This window comes from Papilio xuthus, unplaced genomic scaffold (assembly GCF_000836235.2).
Source record: "Papilio xuthus unplaced genomic scaffold, Pxut_1.1 DF829758.1, whole genome shotgun sequence".
In the NCBI taxonomy this organism is placed as follows: domain Eukaryota; kingdom Metazoa; phylum Arthropoda; class Insecta; order Lepidoptera; family Papilionidae; genus Papilio; species Papilio xuthus.
In genome coordinates, this window is record NW_013528891.1 from 2261169 (window position 1) to 2279136 (window position 17968).

Genomic DNA, 17968 nt, shown 5'->3' on the forward strand with positions numbered 1-17968 from the left:
GATTCAACTTTATCAGTAACATTAATTCGAAAATCATCACCAATTCGATTTTATACTATAATTGAAAACAATATGCTGGCACCAAATTCACTAGAGTATAAAAAACTTGTAACCCATAATAAGATTATAAACTGACAAAACTCACAAGTGACTTAATAAAGTTGAATAAAAAGAAATACTATAACTCCTAAACTACAAGGTATAAATAAAAACTTAGTATTCTACTTTGAATAACTTAAGTCGTAAGTAACAAGTGATATTTAAGATTGATGTAGAAGTTTATTAATAGCAATGAACTAAGTTATTTTTGGTCCGTATTTTATGAGTACTTTTCACATTTTATCGTCGCAACTTTGACCTATGAAAGGTATAGAAAATTCATTATCAAGAATACATCATTATTTTTAAGTTTTATTAATATTCTTTAGTAAATTAAATTATTTCGTAAGATTCTCCTGTTAAAACACCCGTACAAAAACATATTGGTATCTCAGTTTTATCAAGGTGAATGAGAGGGATAGCATATTTTTGTACGAATGTTTCAAAAGCGAAAATCCACGTTAACATTTATGTATACAAGCATGTTATAATAAGCTCGTGTATACGCAGCAAATTCAAATGATGTTTGTACGAAGGCCCTTTAGAACGTAAGTTTGGAATACAAAGGCCCTTTAGAACGTATGTTTCGAACGAAGGGCCCTTTTAATTGTATTATTAGGCCCGTACACATTTCATCCTCTTTGTAGCAGGATCCATTTTGCAGACTTCAAAGGCGCTACATTTGACGTTATTGCAGTAGACTCCAGGGCCTCCAGCTGTAAACAACATAATACGTTAATCATATGGGGATTGGTTATCCGTGAAGAATACGATTTCAAATTAGTTTCACGGTAACTAAAACAACATTGTTAAAAGATTTTTAATATAAAAAGCATGCACGGCCACGAATACGTTTTCTAAGTTTTTTGTGTCAAAACAAGTAACGTCTACTGGTTTTTTTTTGTATCATTATTCTTTCTTATTAATGAATAATTTGCTTAATGTGTTGTCGTGTCTATATGTTTTTGCTCACAATTTTTTTGTTGAACAATCTATTCTTTTCGGTACAAACTAACTGCATCCCTATATTATACAAGAAATTATTTTGACAAATGCTGTGCCATAGGATATTATATTTTTCAGATATCTTAGCTACTCTTAACGTCGCGCGAGTCGCTCCGCAGAACACAGTTTTACGTTTAGCGGGACATAGCAGGAAAAGGGGGAGGGCACTGCGCAGAAGGTCAATGACCTTGGGCCGCTAAGACATCTGAAAAGAATAATACCCAAAATTTGACTTTAGTACTTACACTGTGTGCGCTTGTCGTTGTTACCCGAACTACCGAATGCCGCGGCGTCAATGCAAGACTTAGCATTGCAGCTGTTAGGGCAGCAGATCTTGCCGTGACTGCAATCGTAGTTCTGTTGACACTTTGGGCTGCAGCTGTAGATCTTTGAAGCTAACGGACAGCTGCCAGCTGTCGATTGAAAAATAATTATTTTTAGGTTAGGTTGTTATGTATTACTTCCTCAGTTTATTTATACCAAATTAAAAAATTTGATCATACTTTTGTAATATATATTATTTTAATATTTATTAAATTGAATCGCATATTAAGTCCGTTATCGATACTTTAATCATTAGAAAAAATGAGTCTGACTTTTTAGAAACAAGTCTAGAAAGTAAAAAATTTGTAACTTTTCGTAATAAATAAAAACGTCACTAACCGGAGGACACGCTGTCGATGATCATAAAAGCGGCAAAGATGCACAGAATGGTCGTTAACGAACCTGGAATACATCAGACACAAACTCATAAGGAAATATCAACTAGCATCTTATGATACTTTGTTTTCCTCATTTATTTGAATCTTGTCTTACCACAGAAGCAGATCTTTCTAGATCTTATATCTAACATATTATACAATCATTTTAAGCTCTTAATTCAAATGATAGGCAGATTTCAATTCAAATTAGCACGATCCTAACAACAAAACCATTTTAAACTCTAAGAGGGCCCTTCTTTTCATTCATAATATTTGCACGCTTTACTTTGTTTATTCCTTGTATTGCCATTGTTTGGTATCGTAAATCTGATTAATAATATTCGGCTGAGAGGTAGATTTTCAGTGCCGAAACACAGAAATATATTGTCATCCCTTCCATTCTCTTTGGAAAAAAGAGATATACCAATATGTTTCATACGGGTGATTCAGCATTGGATACCTTCATTTAATACGATAATATTGTTCCTTGTAGCGTTAGTGAGTCGATTATTATTTAAGTAGGTAATAACTGTAATCATTGCATTAAGAAACTCATCCGGACATTCACTTACAAGGATATCTATATGTCCTTACAACCAACACAACTTCAGCTTGTCTTATTTAAAAACAAAAAAAACTCGATGGTTTCGAAATCAATTCACGCACTTGATTTGAACTTACCTATACGAAGAAAAGAGATAGCAAGATTATACAAAGAGAAAGCGTTATCCTTATTCAATGTTTTTATTTACATGAATGTTTATGTGCAACATTTTTTATTTTTTTTGGATTATTTAAATATTTATATTTTTCAACTACCAAATACATTGTTACAGTTCTAATGATTTGTTAAATAAATATTAATTTACGTACCCATGTTGGTAATATTTTTTGCGAATAATGAAATAGAATACACACTAGTAGACAGTTCAAAAGACGGAGTACGACTGACCCATCGCGTATAAACCATTCTATAATGCATGCATTGCTAATAAGTGGTCTTGTACCATATAGACGTTTGAACGAACATCTTTTAGTACCTACCATATCAACGCCTCTGAGAGTTTATAATACACAACTTTTGTCTGTGGTACAAATTTGGCAAAGTAAACAGATAAAAAATAAAACCATGAAAATAAAATTATAACCTTACAAAGAATATAAAAATCCTGGCCTTCAATTGGCTTTTATTTTATTACGTCACTTACACATCATTCCCCAATATGGCGAGATTTTTATATAATACTAAAAAAACTTAACTAGTAACCTTTGTTTTTTTTTACATCTATTCTATTCTTAATTTCAGGGAGACCCATGCTGCCGCTTCTAATAAACATCTGTACATCCAAATTTTCCCAATAATAATATTAATAATAAAATCTGGATGACCGAGCTTTGCTCGGTATTTTTTTTTAAATTGTGTTTTTTGGAAATTATATTTAAGTACGAATTACTAATAAAATGATGAAATATGACTAATATTTTTCGATCTTACCGAAGTTTTAAGTTGATTATCGATAAAACACGAATAAATTGACATTTTCTTACAATGGTTCCTAGCTAGATCGATTTATCGCCCCTGAAACCCCCTATATACTAAATTTTATGAAAATCGTTGGAGCCGATTCCGAGATTCCAATTATATATATATATACAAGAATTGCTCATTTAAAGATATAAGATATAAATAATATTAAAAAAACTAAAGTGACCGTTATGCATACTAATTGGTAGAGATATTATTATAGGGAATGGGGTAAGTGTCACTTGTATAACTAGTTTTTAATGCAATATAAATATACACGGCCTAGATAAATATACAATCTAATTCATTGACCTAAAAACTGTTCGTTAGCGTCACTGGCAATATTTACCTAATTGATTTTACGTTTATCGATAAAAATATAATTTCATTAATGTTCGACTCCATTGTATTATATAAAATTCTAGAGTCGCCCACGTATACGCTGAAATAAAAAAAAAACAAATAGATTGCTTAGGGGTCTAGGTCCAGACCATGTTCTATATAGTGCATGCCAAATTGCATCGAGATCCGTTCAGCCTTTCTAGAGATATCTTCAAACAAAAATGTATCCATCCAAACATTCGCGTAATATAAGTAAACTATATTCTACTAAACCATAATTATGATAGCTCTTGTTTTGGAATTGGATAAAATATTAATTTTCGTCCAAAGTTATAAGTAACTTTAATTTAAATTTAGAATATTCATATATGTTTGTTTAACATTATTGAATACTGCTCATCTTTACTCCTCTCACTTACAATTATTAATCTACCAAGTACAATAATAGGTTCAAACGTTATTCTTGTTGTTAATCACAACAAAGACCCGGTTTATTCCCTGCCTCTTAAGGTTATAGGTCTTGTATATGAGTCATTTATATGTAGTCAGAATATTATAAGGAAAATGCAATAACTTGCATGCACTGCACTATATTAATTTTGTTTATTAAGTTGTTCGTATAATATGACGTAACGCATTTTATTACATTGTTTTTAAGGTTAAAAATGTTGCCCAAGAAAATGTAGCAGCTTACTAAAAGTATATGAAAATCATTATCCTTTTCTCATATGAGAAGTAGTGGCGGAATATGCATAAAACAGGAAAAGGCAATGTCCTTTTTCTGTTTATCCTCTCCACTGTCCTATAAAGGCACAACGTCATAAATAATTTTTGCAAATGTTTGTGGTTGCGGTTGTACCCCACGTCTTGTGGCCGCCTTCTTGTTTTAGAAAAAAAAACTTTAGTAGCATGAACAATATTAATTTATTATAACGCCATCTGTTGGAATAAGTTCTATTTACATTAAACACCAAGGATGTCAATTGGTGCTGTTGATGTTTTTGATTCGATAGTCCAAAAAAACTATAAACATCGAGTTAATCATTAATCGAGCGCCTTATTTTATAAAAAAATTTAATAAAAATGTGGCGCAAAGAAAACACTCTAGTTTCCATAGACAATGCGCACATAGTGGCCTCTGCAGGGAAGCAGACAGCAACAATTTGAAAATTTCGGTTTTGTTGTGAATGTCAAATTGTAACCGTTGCAAAGGTTGAAAAGTGATGTAAACAATTTATAAGAATATATTGTTCTAACTAAAAATATTTTATTGTTTTAAGAAAATATAGGCAAAAGTAATGATAGCGGCATTAATTTAGAAGTGTTTTTAGTTGTTTCATTGTGAAAATATGGATCCATTCACCCAGGTAAGTTTGACAAATCACGATAAAATAACGGTTGGAAATTCGTATGGGTTTGTTTAATTTACAATTTAAATACTCATTTTTAGCGTATGTTGGAAAGAGCGCGTGCTAGACAAGAGAAAATCGATCAGAAATTAGCAAACTCCGGACAAACTCCGAAACGAAAACCTCTCGCTGAAAACGTCGGTGTTGTAAAACCGCAATCTCCCGTAAAATCCCCAATTAAATCAACAAAAGAGCCAGTATTTTCACCAAAGAAACCTTCTAGAGAGTCTCTGAAATCTGAAACACAGAGAAAAAGTGTACAGAAATCTGATTTGATAATCGCTTCTCCTCAAAAACGGAATGATGTTATAGTAATGAAAAAGGAGTTCAAAAGTCCCAAAAAAGGCAGCTTGAATAGACGAAACTCGGACGTTTCAGTTGAGATCAATATATCTCATAGAAATGATATACAAATTGAAGTGCAAGTTGAAGAAAGAGATGTTCCTATAAGTATTTTGTATGATCCCAGCTTAGAAAGGGGCAGTAACATAGTCATTAAGGAAATTCAAGGTAAAAATATCCATTATTTCTTTTGTTCGTAGCTTTCAATTTAAAGTAAAGATTAAAATTGAAGAATTAATGTTAGTCTATTGTTACTTTACTCTAATTCATCATGAATTGTATTAGTTTGATGCTCATTTGATGATTATTATATTTAGAATAGTTATTTTTTTTAATCTAACTTACCAAGAAAGAAGGTAGAGTTTTTTTTCATCTTTTATGTTGTTAATTAACTTAAAGTTTTAATAAACAGTACATTTACTTTTGCAAATGAAATATTTGAAAACATTATAAAATTTATAACTCTCTAAAATTATCTGAATAGGTCATTAACATCTTGGTTAGTAATGATTATAAATTGAATATACTGTATTGTTTTCCTGTAAACAAAGGTCTTATTGTATTACTCATACAATCTGGATGTATTCCAAAGAAGCATTAGTAAATAATGTTTACATATATTTTGTAAATATATTTACTTTTGTGGTTGATTTGCCGCCTTGAATTTTAATATCTTCCAGTATAATTTGAGTGTTAGTGATTGTTACACCTATTTTGTGATTTTTTTAAACTTTTCGATGATTTTATATATCATGGTTGTTGAAACAGGTAAATTTTTAATTAACCTGTATTTTTTATATCAAAGAAAAAGTGAAAGTGATACTTTTGACTATATATTAGTTATAAGCATTTTTTTCATAATTGCTGGTTGTTTATATTTTATCATTTTAATAATTTTGATTAAAATAACTGCTTATTTTATTAAAAAGTCTTCTTTTTATTTAAAGCTGTTATTTGTAAATTAAGTTTTGCTTACAATTATTTCTTTATAATTTCTAGACGAAACATCCAAAGCAATATTGGATAAGGAAGCCAATGACATGGGAGACGTTAAGAATGATCGTCCAGCTCTACGCCACAATGTAAAATCCCGTTTGGATCGACTGGGAAATTTGTATTCTGGTAAGTTGTTAACATACAATATTTTCTTAAATTATCTTCATAGTTTTTTCAAAATTATTTAAAAATCAAGCATACATTTTGGTATGGTATTTTAGAATTAAGACTCTCCAATCTCTATCATTTAGTTTACACTGACAAAATATATGTATCAAGTATAATACTTTTTGTTTTAAAATAGTTTTACTCATCTGCTAAGAAAGTTCATCTCTTACGAGGTCTAAATAGCTCTTTCCATTGCATCAAGGTCAAGATATATTTTTATACAATGTTTTGTTGGCGGAAACTTAGTTAGCATGTAGTTTTTTGTACATCTTACTACTAATATAAATGCAAATGTTTACATTGATGGATGGATGTTTGTCTGAAGATATCTCCAGAACGGATTTAGATTAAATTTGGCATAGATATAGAACATAGTTTGGAAGAACATATAGGCTACTAATTATTTTTTTTTTATTCTGCGCGGCTGGAGTCGCGAGCGACAGCCAGTAAGAAATAATATAATTTAGTCTACAATAGTTTAAATTCCTCATTTAAAAATTCGACCGTTATATGGTGAGTCATATTTATCAACAGGGTGCGGTCTGATAAAAATATCGCTTCCTTTATGATTCACAAATCGGTGGAGTATTAGAAATCGGTACCAGAAGAAAAAATTAACATATGTGTATTTAATTTGAGAAAAAAAAAGATCATGTAAAACAAAAAATACTAAAATGAATTTTATACCTGTTTGATGTCCAATGAATCCCACAGAACTCGCCTCTCAGACTTATAACAAACACAAATTTTAGTTTGTCCCAAATTATAATTATTTTTTTCAATTAACTTTCAGACACACCAAACCTATCATCACCGATACATCGCACAGAAACTAATTTCACTGCTTCCCCGCCGCCTGTATCTCAGCCAAAGGAAAGACCAGCACAGGAAGGGAAGAAGAAATTCGGCAGACTTGCCGCACTTGCTGACCAGATCAATAACTGGGAGGATGACCTCTCACATCATAGTCACGTAAGTATTACAATAATCTGAATACGTGTTTTTAGCATTACTTTTACATTAGTTTAACATTTGCTTATTATGTTTTTTTTTATTTTATAAAAATCTAGCTGTCTCCCGAGACTCCATCTGCGTGGAATTAAAAAATAAAAACTTAATTAGTAGCCTAAGTGTTTTTCCAAACTATGTTTTATGATGATATGGAGATACCATTAAACAAACATCCATCCATCTATTTAAATATTCCCATTTGTACTAGTAAGATAATAACAGAATTTCATAAACAAAATCTTTTATTGGCATATCAAAAAATACATCTTAATACTCTTTATTTTTCTAACTTGATTACATGAGATCGAATACATATTTATGAATATTTTATTTTAAAAATTCCAGCATCCAGAAGTTAAGAAAACTCAGCCACAACAAAGAAGAAATGCGGATGACAAACTGGAAGCGTCAACACTGGATGTGTCTATACATTCCATTAAAGATATTAATAAAGTTCTACAGACTACTAGTAAACAGGTAAATCTTACTAATATTATAAATGCGAATGTTTAGATGGATGTTTGTTTGAAGATATCACCGAAACGGCTGAACTGATCCAGCTGATATTTGGCATAGTCTTCGAACATAGTCTGCAAGAACACATAAACTATATATTAAGTTTGTTTTTATTTGCTCATGGACGGTGTCGCGGGCAACAGCTAGTATGTATATAATTAAATTTGAGTGTCATTGAATATTAATAGTTCTTCAGCTGTTACTAGCAGTTAACCGCGACTTTGTCCGCTCGAAATTAAAACATCCAGTAATAAATATAGTCTATGTCGACCAAAAATAGTGTAGCTTCCTAACAGCGAAAGAATTTTTCAAATTAGTTCATTATTTCCCGAGTCTCAATGTAAACAATCTTTGTCCTGTTTGTAATATGGGTCTAGATTATTTATTTTTATAATTCCAGACAACAAAGCCATTCAATTCGCGCACCTTCACGAAGTCAGTGAACGAGTGCCAGCGTCTTGAAAGTCAAATTGTTGCTGACCTGGTGAGTTTTAGACATGTAAGATACTAACAAAGATTTACAGGAAATTTGTATGTAATATGGAGAAAAGTATGCGTTAAAACTCGAAAAATTAATATTTTAACGATCGATCAATTTCTACTATGTGCATTTGTTTTTTTTTTTAATTAAAAAAAATTGGATAGAAAAAAATGTGTACTTAAACAGCAATTTTAAAGGTAAGTAAATTATTTTTGATATAAACAATTTGATATGAGATTTTGCTTATTTTTTTTTAACAAATATTTGGTTTTAATACAGGATGTTCAAAATAATTAAAAAACGGAGTTAATATTTTTAAATATATTTTTTTTTATCTGTTACTGTGACTAACTCGACTTCCTATGATTGGTATAATGGTGTTGGGAAAAAATTTCATTTATTTATTTTTTTATTGACACGGAGCGGTTGTACGTAGTGGCGAAGTTGCATTTTAACTATAATGTTTTATAACGAAAAAAAAAACATTTCGAATAGTAATGCGTTTAAAAACGTAACAGAAACAAACTTGTAACTTTTTTCTCTTATTGACTTACGCTATTAAATTTTATCAATTTGACATTCCAAGGCAAATAAAAAAAAACGAAGCTTCATCAGTCCTGGTGAATGCAATGTTTTTACAACCAGGTCACATTGACCTGGTTAAATACGATATATGATTTTTATTTTTAGTAACTTTGTACTGAGAAAAAGCAGTAATTCGATGTAATTTATCCGACCTTATAATAATAATTTACATTATAAGATAATTACGATAAGTTTCTTGTTTTTCGTAAAACAAAAATTCTTAAGTTTTTTTTAAACGATATATTCACAGTAAATGTTTTCAATTGTTTGGGTATAGATGGCGTTATTATTATTTTTTTTTTTTCTCTTTATTTTTTTTAGGGACTTTTGTTCTTTTGAACATGTCAGTCCCATAATCAACAAACACATAATCAATCAACTTAGGAGCTAATTACAAAAATATAGTAAACTATACAAGCAAGCTATATAAAATAAAAAAAAGCAATGATAATAACAATAATGGCGTTATTATGAATTGCCATATTAACACAATTTCTATTCTAATCAGCAGCATAAACGTTATGATTTAAAAATATTGATGTCAATTGCTTATTATCCGTCCCCATTGAAGTACTCGGAGCTTACCCTAAGTTAGGGTGAATAAGGCATAGTCAACCATGCTGGCCTAGTGCGGGTTGACTTCAAACATCTTTGAATTTCTTCTATGATATGTGCAGGTACCATCACGATGTTTCCCTTGACCGTAAGAACGTCGGATAAATGTATATATGTAAATCAAACATCCAAAAACACATAGCTACATAGCGGGATTCGAACCTTCGACCCATCGACTCTCCATGACAGGTCTTCTTTCGAAAAAATCCCAACATTGAGAAAAATTTATAACTTGCTTATAAACATGACCCTAATTCTTAGTTTGACTTACTAGTTATATTTGGTAATGCAAATTCTATTCGAAATAGGCGCCTACTAATAACTCATGCCATATTGGCAGTTACCTTAATAGTAAAGCGTACAAACTACGTTGTATCATTTAGTTTGGCACAGAGAAGCAATAGAGACGGTTATGTTTTTTTTTTAATAATCTATAGTTTTCCAATAAAACTACTTTAACAATTTAAAGCAACAACAGACAAACAAATTGGAAACATATACATGGCATTATATAAATATGTTTTAAGCAACATGTTATAAGTGACGTCAGCATTATAATTTGGAAAATTGTTTAAAATTAGATAATTATTGTAAATCAAATCAGAGTGTACATAATAGATTTTTTTTTAATCGACTCCATTGTTTTCTTTGTTCTTTAATCATGCGTAGGCGTACGCGTGACAAGTGGCGATCCGTGCTTTGAATGCGCAAAGATATTTACTACGGAAAGTATTAGCGTAATCGATTTAAAGACAATGTTTGTGTCTTGATGTCATAATTACTGAATGGACATTAGGAGTTACAGTCGGTGAAACATATCTGACCCGGTGAGTTCCACAAATAAATATGTAAATATAAAATGATATCAAATAAAAAAAGCAAGCTAACTAGACAGTTATAGTCTGATAAGAATTTTGTGACTGGCATTGACTGGGGGCGCTATAACTTATAAGCCCACGAAGTCAGGTAATAAATCGATCTATAAAGACTATGCCACACGTGATATATCTTGGTATATTATCTGACATTTAAATACTGTAAATACAGGGTCACTGTATAAAAACGTCCCTAATGTCAACTTTAAATAGCAAAAAAAACTATATAATTGATTTGTTTGAATCTTATGGAAGGAACCGAATCCAAAATTTCTTTCACTTTCACTTACTTTCGACTTTGGTTTTTCGTACTTAATTTTAATCTCAAAATCGATACTTGGGTTTCCCCTAGTATATTGAAATGGTTACCTAGTAACGGAACCCGTTTTAGACAGACATCTTGCAGAACTCGTTTCCAATGGAGTCAATGTCGCGAACAGTGAACGTATGTACACTAAAGTATATAAGTATTTTTAGTACATATGTGCAAAGTTCATAGTAAAAAAAATATTAGAATCCTTTGGCGTGAATGACGTGCTTTCGTTACAAAGTCCAGTGTCAGAATGTTTAGTGAGGGGCCATAAACGTCGACATTTTAGTAAGGCCTAGTGTTGCGTCAATACACTGGCACATTTTCGGATTTTCTTCCTAACACTCCATAAAAAGTCTTTTTTCCTCTTTGTACTTAATAAAACGTGTCACTAAAGTGAAGCTTCCTTACTGTGGGTTTCTTACACCAAAATCACTGATAAGTATCGTCATCCCTGTCTTTCATCTATGACAAAACAGAGATAACAATATGTTTTATACGTAGATTTTGGTCTCAAGAACCAACTGTTAGTGATTAATATCTTCGCTCGTAGTTTTTACATGAGTTTCAAGAGCTGACAAACTAGATTAAAAGATATCTAGAGTTCATTGACATTAGACAAGAACAGATTTGCCAAACGCGTTACGAATACAATTTAAAAGTATAACAGTCTCTTTGACCTTTAAAGTAGCGATGCATATGTTAAAATATAGTGTTGTCTCTGTTTTTTCAAAGAGAATGAAAAGGATAGTAGTATGTTGTAATACATGTTCATGAGATCAAAATCCTTGTGTAAAACATATCGTCATCCCTGTGATTATCTTTTTTTTTATATCGTAAGGTGGCAAACGAACGAGCGGCCACCTGAAATCGCTGAAATAGCGAAGTGACCGTTGCACATAGACATAATTGCGTATGTCTATGGGGATATGTGTTGCCTACCTTTAATAGACGGAGGAGAGGATGTACAGAAAGAAAAGATGCACATAATCTTTGACATCTAACAATATATTTTAAACTGAGGATTTTGGTCCCAGAAACCCACGGTTAGTGCAGTGGAGTTCTACGGTACGATCTTTAAACGTTACTTTACTTAAACGTTACTTAAACAGTCCCTTAGGTTATACTTCTCATAATGTATTATAAGAAAACAAGTTTTTACACTTCACAAGAATATGTAGTTATTTGAAGCCATATATGGTGTTAATAATAATAAAATACGTTTAAGTTGGTTCCAGTAAAAGTAGTGAAAAGGTTAATCCTCTTAGGCTGGCGCAACTATTGCCCCTTGCCCCTCAAGTTGTAAGGATTAGTGTCATCTACGACTAGGAATTGTCAATAGCCCCAACAAAACTTGTTTTGAGTGCTCGTATAAAGGTTTAGTTCTATCGTTTACCTTGACTTTCTGAGACAAAAATCTGTATACAAATATACTTCTTCCTTGTCAAAACAGAGATAATTGATTTACAGGAGATTCGGTCTTAGAAACTCACGGTTAGTTGGCAGTTTTGAACTTTTCGTCTATATTTAGATTGATAATAAATCTTTTTATTTATTTTACAGTACAGTGTTCTTAATGTCATACATAGGCTTTATGTTTTGTAAGATCAAACATATTTAAAACAGTACTTTAGTTTTTTTTATATTTTTAAGAAACAAAAATTCAAGAAAAGTTTCGAAGAAAACATAAACATCTCTTCATTCGTTGTGCTCAGTATTTTAAACCCGTTTACGACTTACTCTGCGAACTTTACGGCGTAATTTTAAACCCTATTTAGTTACCGGACGTTTTGGGTGGCCGGGACAATAGTTGGCTGGGTTCCCGATACAAGGCACCTCTGTCGTTAAATTGTCGTTCCGGCAATACCTTTGGTTCTCTCCATTTGCCTTTCATCCTATTGTTTCCGGGTTATGACGAGCTATTGTTGATTTCGACCGTGGTTTATGTATCGCTTTTGTGTTTGAAGATTGCGAAAATATTTTTGTCATATTTTTTACATGCACACAGAAAGCTGTTCATTTAATGTGGTTTAAAAAAGATTTTTAGCATTTCAATATTCTGAAATCGATTTTTGAAGCAATATTATTATACTAGCTGTCGCCCGCGACGCTGTCCGCGCGCAATTAAAAAAAAACATAAGTAGCCTATGTATTCTTCCAGATTATACTCTATATGTATGCCAAATTTCATCTGGATTCGTTCAGCCGTTTTGGAGCTAACTTCAAAGAAACATCCATCTAAACATTCGCATTTATAATATTAGTAAGATATGACAAATAATATTAAGATATCGTACAAAACACAAAAAGGTTTAAACGTTTCTCGAACCTAATCATTGATTTGAGCAGTACGTTATTTCTTAATATTGAAAGACCATCAAATCATACTATCGGCAAAGATCAGTCATAAAATACAACATCATCATCAGCTCACTATACGTCCCCACCGAGGGGCTCGGAGCCTACCCTCAGTTAAGGGTGATTAGGCCGTAGTCAACCACGCTGGTCAAGTGCGGGTTGACTTCAAACATCTTTGAATTTCTTCTCAGATATGTGCAGGTTGTATCACGATGTTTTCCTTCACCGCAAGAACGTTGGATAAATATACATATGTAAATAGGAAATCGAAAAACACATTGGTACAAGGCGGGATTCGAACCCCGGACCTGCAGATTGCAAGTCAAGTGCTTGACCCCCGTGCCACCAACGCCCTAGTAACATAAAATAACATAAAATACAAAGTGTCAGTTAAATGTATGGTGTCATTGATAACACTGATGTATGGTTTTGAATGGGTGTTGTCCCATAATGTGAGATTTTATTGTCGACGTGAGCGTAGCACTCGTAGATCGAAACTTTGTTACTTAGATAACTTAAGTGTTATTTGACTTTATTTTAATAGTTATTTAAATTTAACTTGTTTTTTTATATTCATTTTAATGTTTGTTTTTTTTTTTAACACTGTGTCAATAGTCAAAAAAAAATCCTCAAGTAGAATTGACGTTATCTGGTACTTTTTTTTTAAAGATTTGTCAAACGCAACTGTCTGCAATTGAACGTTTGAGTCTTTGTTTGAAAACAGACAGAGGCATTACCAATTCTAAAATAAACATTATTCTTACAAGCTGTAGACAAAGACCAGCCCGTAAGGCCGCCATATACGGGCAGCTTCAAGTATACGCTACCGGCAGATATTTTTAGTGATGTAAACTTTGCTGGTCGCAATTCGATTGCTTGAAATTATCCGTGTATGGCAGCCCTAATACTGTTTATAGAAACGTTCCATTTCTCAAATAGGGAAGTTAGTTCGCGATGATGCAAAGCGGTAGCTACGTGCTTCGTCTGACGTAGATTATTTTGCTTACGAAACATTTATTCCTATCAATACAAGTATAAAAGAATGGCTTACATATAGTACGTTTTACAATAAATATGTCTATACTGTGTTCAAAATGGGTTAACAAGTAGTATATGGCCGTTTGAAAACCATATTTATGAACTCATGTCCCCACCGAGGGTTTGAGTCGACTTACTCTAGATTAAAGGTGAATAGTTGGTGCGAATTGATTGACCGTACTTGGTTGCAATAAAAAATTAAAATATCGCAGTGTAACCCATCCTTAAATAATAACATCAATATCACAGCATCACGACTTTCTAGAATCCGATCAAGTTGAACATCCGTCTCGTTGTATCTCTTGTCGGTACAACGCTATACATTTTAAAAGTAGCGTTATTATAGTTTGTTGAACCAACTTTTTGCGCGTATGCAGGTACGCGATCTCTGGTCGATCTTTTTTGTTGTAGAAATATTAGGCTTTGAGATGCTGCGGTCTACAAGATCTTATCTTGAAGTTTGAGATGTTGGTATGCATTGAGAAAAAAAATATATCGAACAATTTTGTTCCATAAAAGTAATATTTGCAAAGAAGTATTTTTAGTCTGTTGCCTTACTGTTGCTTGAAGGTTTATAGATAAAAGTTTAAAAAAGTGTCAAAGATTTCTTAAAAAGCTATTTTTTTTCATTCTATTTCTTTGTCTAGCGTCTTCGAAACACCGTACTAAATTTTCATAAATTATTATATGTCCAACAGTTTAGAATATAAGAGACCAACGTAAAAACATTGATTTTTATTTATATAGATAGACTAGCTATTGCCCGCGACTCCGTAAGCGCGGAATAAAATATAGGTCTAATTAATGGCCTATATGTTCTTCGGGACTATGTTCTACATCTATGCCAAAATACATCAAGATCCATGCAACCGTTTTGGAGATATCTTCAATAAACATCCATCCATACATTCGCATTAATATTAGTAAGTTTTAACAGACAAAAGTAAAGAAAGCATCTATTGTTTCAAAGTCAATGACATTTAGATGGGGAATGTCTATCACAATATCCGAGAGACCCCAAATTTAAGTGGTCACAATTATGTTAATGGACGTATATTATGTTGGTGGTAATAATCTTTATCACTTTGTCTTCAATAACTTTAAAATGTAGCTTAGAACTCATTGTAATGATATGTCATATTAAAAAAAAATATTTCAAAGTACGAAGAAATCCTTCTTTATTTATTTAAACGAGTAGCAGTAACATAAAATGTATGTTATTTAATTATTTTCAAACAATAAATTATATAGTTTGTTTAAATACCTAGGGATATAATGTAGCATTTTAATGGCAAAATTCTTTTTGCAAATGGACGGTCCATTGTTTTTTTTCGTTACAAATGTACAAACATTTTCTCTTTTAGTATATATTATTAGTTTAGATTTCCTTTAAATTTCGACTAATCTTTGCCTATTTATTAATCTAACGTTGAGACAACCTAGTGTCTGAAATTGTCTGAATCCGGATCTCAGGTCGATGAATCTTGGTCGCTTTTAAAATAGTCAGTTCTTTTTCCTTGATTCTAGTTAGAAATTCAAGATTATTCCAGCTTTTTATAAACTATGAATTTGTTACCTAATAAAGAAGACTATAAGCAATTTTTACAAATAAGAAATGATACAAACGTCTTAAACATTAGTCCACTTATGTCTTTTAAATGAGATCATGATTTTTGAGAATTTCAAGTTCTTTTTCAAAAGTATTTTATTGAATTTATACTTTATTTCGTAAAGTCTAAAGTCTATTATTGTTTCAAACGATCCCAATATATTGGCTTAAATGTATTTATGAATGATGTTCCCTGTTCCCTTCCCGTTTTTTAGTTGTGTACATATTGACTAAATGCGTACATATGTCGTCAATTTAGTATAAAGTCGGTCTAATCGTGTTATAAACGAGTTTTCTGGTTTTGCATATTTACTTGGCATGCATAACACCGCAGACTTCCTCGTTGTAATGACCGTTGTTCGCGAAAAGAAAAGCCGTCGTCTGCACCCGCGTGTAATTACGTACGTACAAGCAAGCCGGTTCCTGCACGTGTGATGTGGCTCAGCGCTCAGCCTGCACGCCACACCACACGCCAGTTGTTTGTAAGACGCCACCCGCGCACCACGTACCCGACGCTCTGTACAAAACAACCATCATTCATTGCCCATCGGCTCATTACCGCAAACTCATCCGTTTCCTTGTTACAAAATTTATCATACAACAGCGCCCTGTTCGCTTTACGCAACCAGACCAAAACAATGATGCAACTTCGCCACGATCCCTTTTAGCCGCCGGCTAACCCACTTTTCTGACGCCGCGATCGAACACGAACGTCGAATCGTGGAACCGCTCCGTGTCGCGTCGATACACGAAATGTAAAACACGTGCTCACCCCGCGCCGTCCGACGCTGCATCCAATCGTAGGAGGGCGAGGGGTATCGGCGAGTCTCCACGACCCAATCGCGCCTTGTGTACGATTTTACAACGCCGGAAATCACCGATCGCGGCCGACAGGAGCCGAAGCGCGTACAGCCAACCCCCAGTGTCGCTGCAGCCCCCGACATGGCGACAATGGTCGCCGGCTCGCCGCCACCCAACCCTGTCAACCCCGCAACCGTCACAAAAAAACCATCAATTAAAAAATATCGCGCTCCCACACCCCCGCGCAAGATACCCGTCGACGAGAACAGTGACAGTGATAAAGACAAGGAGAATAATGTGCTTCCCCAGGAAGAAAACGAGAATGACGTACCGGACTGTTGTGTACAAACAAAAACAGATACTGACAAGCCGGCTCCCGAGAAGGGATCGCCCTTGGTGAAGAAATTCGCGGCCCGACTGAATGGGAACGTAGACAGGAGCTCCGTGCTGTCCAAGGCAGCGATGTTCGAAGCTGGCAGCCCCAAGGCCAAGGAAAAAGATCCCGCAGAGATGTCATTGAGGGAACGGAAAGCGTTATTCGAAAAGAATAAGGGCTCGGCGATAATTCCGAAGGCGCCCTTCGGTCTCGCACCCTCCGTGAAAACATTGCAAGGGGAGAATAAAGGTAAGGCTATTTTTATTTATACTCGTAGTTTAGTGCCAATGGTTTACAACACGCGTATCTTTATATTTCCCTGCATCGTTATAGACACACAGTTTAATTTTAGATTTTAATTTGCATCTTATTTGCAATTTAACTCTTTGCTGACTGATTTTAGAAATGATTTTATTGCACCTTGTACATATAAATTAATTTATACTTATTAATAGTGAATTACAACCAGGAACTTAATTCCTAACGATAATTCTAAAGTACCCACACTTATAATATGATACCGAATTTATTAGATTTTATAACGCTTAAGTTATAAATGTAAAGGATCTTACTCCTTTTTCAACCAACAAATAAAAACTTTAAAAATATGAGATCTTTTTGTCACGTAGCTTTATCGTTTAAATAAATCGACAGCGGTCGAAAAAAGGTCGACAAAAAGCATATGTTAATACTGTTCCATGTCTATCAACGGACACGGAGTATTCGACTTTCAACCTTACGATTAATGAAATGCTTATATTCGAAAACGATAATCGTTTCAATGCAGTCAAAACGAGTTCAAAAAC

At 33.0% G+C, this 17968-nt stretch overlaps 2 protein-coding genes across 6 annotated transcripts in view; one reads left to right on the plus strand and one right to left on the minus strand.

Annotated features, from left to right (window-relative positions):
* Nucleotides 1–398: 398 nt before the first annotated feature.
* On the minus strand, nucleotides 399–2744 carry LOC106121414 (WAP, Kazal, immunoglobulin, Kunitz and NTR domain-containing protein). Its single transcript, NM_001312582.1, is given in 4 exon segments — nucleotides 399–815; nucleotides 1350–1517; nucleotides 1768–1830; nucleotides 2679–2744. Coding segments are annotated over 4 exon segments (336 nt in total). The 5' UTR covers nucleotides 2683–2744; the 3' UTR covers nucleotides 399–714.
* Nucleotides 2745–4856: 2112 nt separating this feature from the next.
* The window catches only part of scra (anillin, actin binding protein), a 38103-nt gene continuing 24991 nt past the window's right edge, over nucleotides 4857–17968 (plus strand). For 3 of the 5 annotated variants that reach the window (XM_013326251.1, XM_013326258.1, XM_013326265.1), the window contains exons 1-7: nucleotides 4857–5039; nucleotides 5123–5591; nucleotides 6423–6545; nucleotides 7381–7559; nucleotides 7944–8075; nucleotides 8515–8598; nucleotides 16790–17411. In XM_013326251.1, the coding sequence (XP_013181705.1) occupies nucleotides 5022–5039; nucleotides 5123–5591; nucleotides 6423–6545; nucleotides 7381–7559; nucleotides 7944–8075; nucleotides 8515–8598; nucleotides 16790–17411 (1627 nt within the window). In that variant the 5' untranslated portion in view covers nucleotides 4857–5021. The remainder of the gene's footprint in view (nucleotides 5040–5122; nucleotides 5592–6422; nucleotides 6546–7380; nucleotides 7560–7943; nucleotides 8076–8514; nucleotides 8599–16789; nucleotides 17412–17968) is intronic. The other 2 variants (XM_013326271.1, XM_013326279.1) reach the window with 2 other exon arrangements.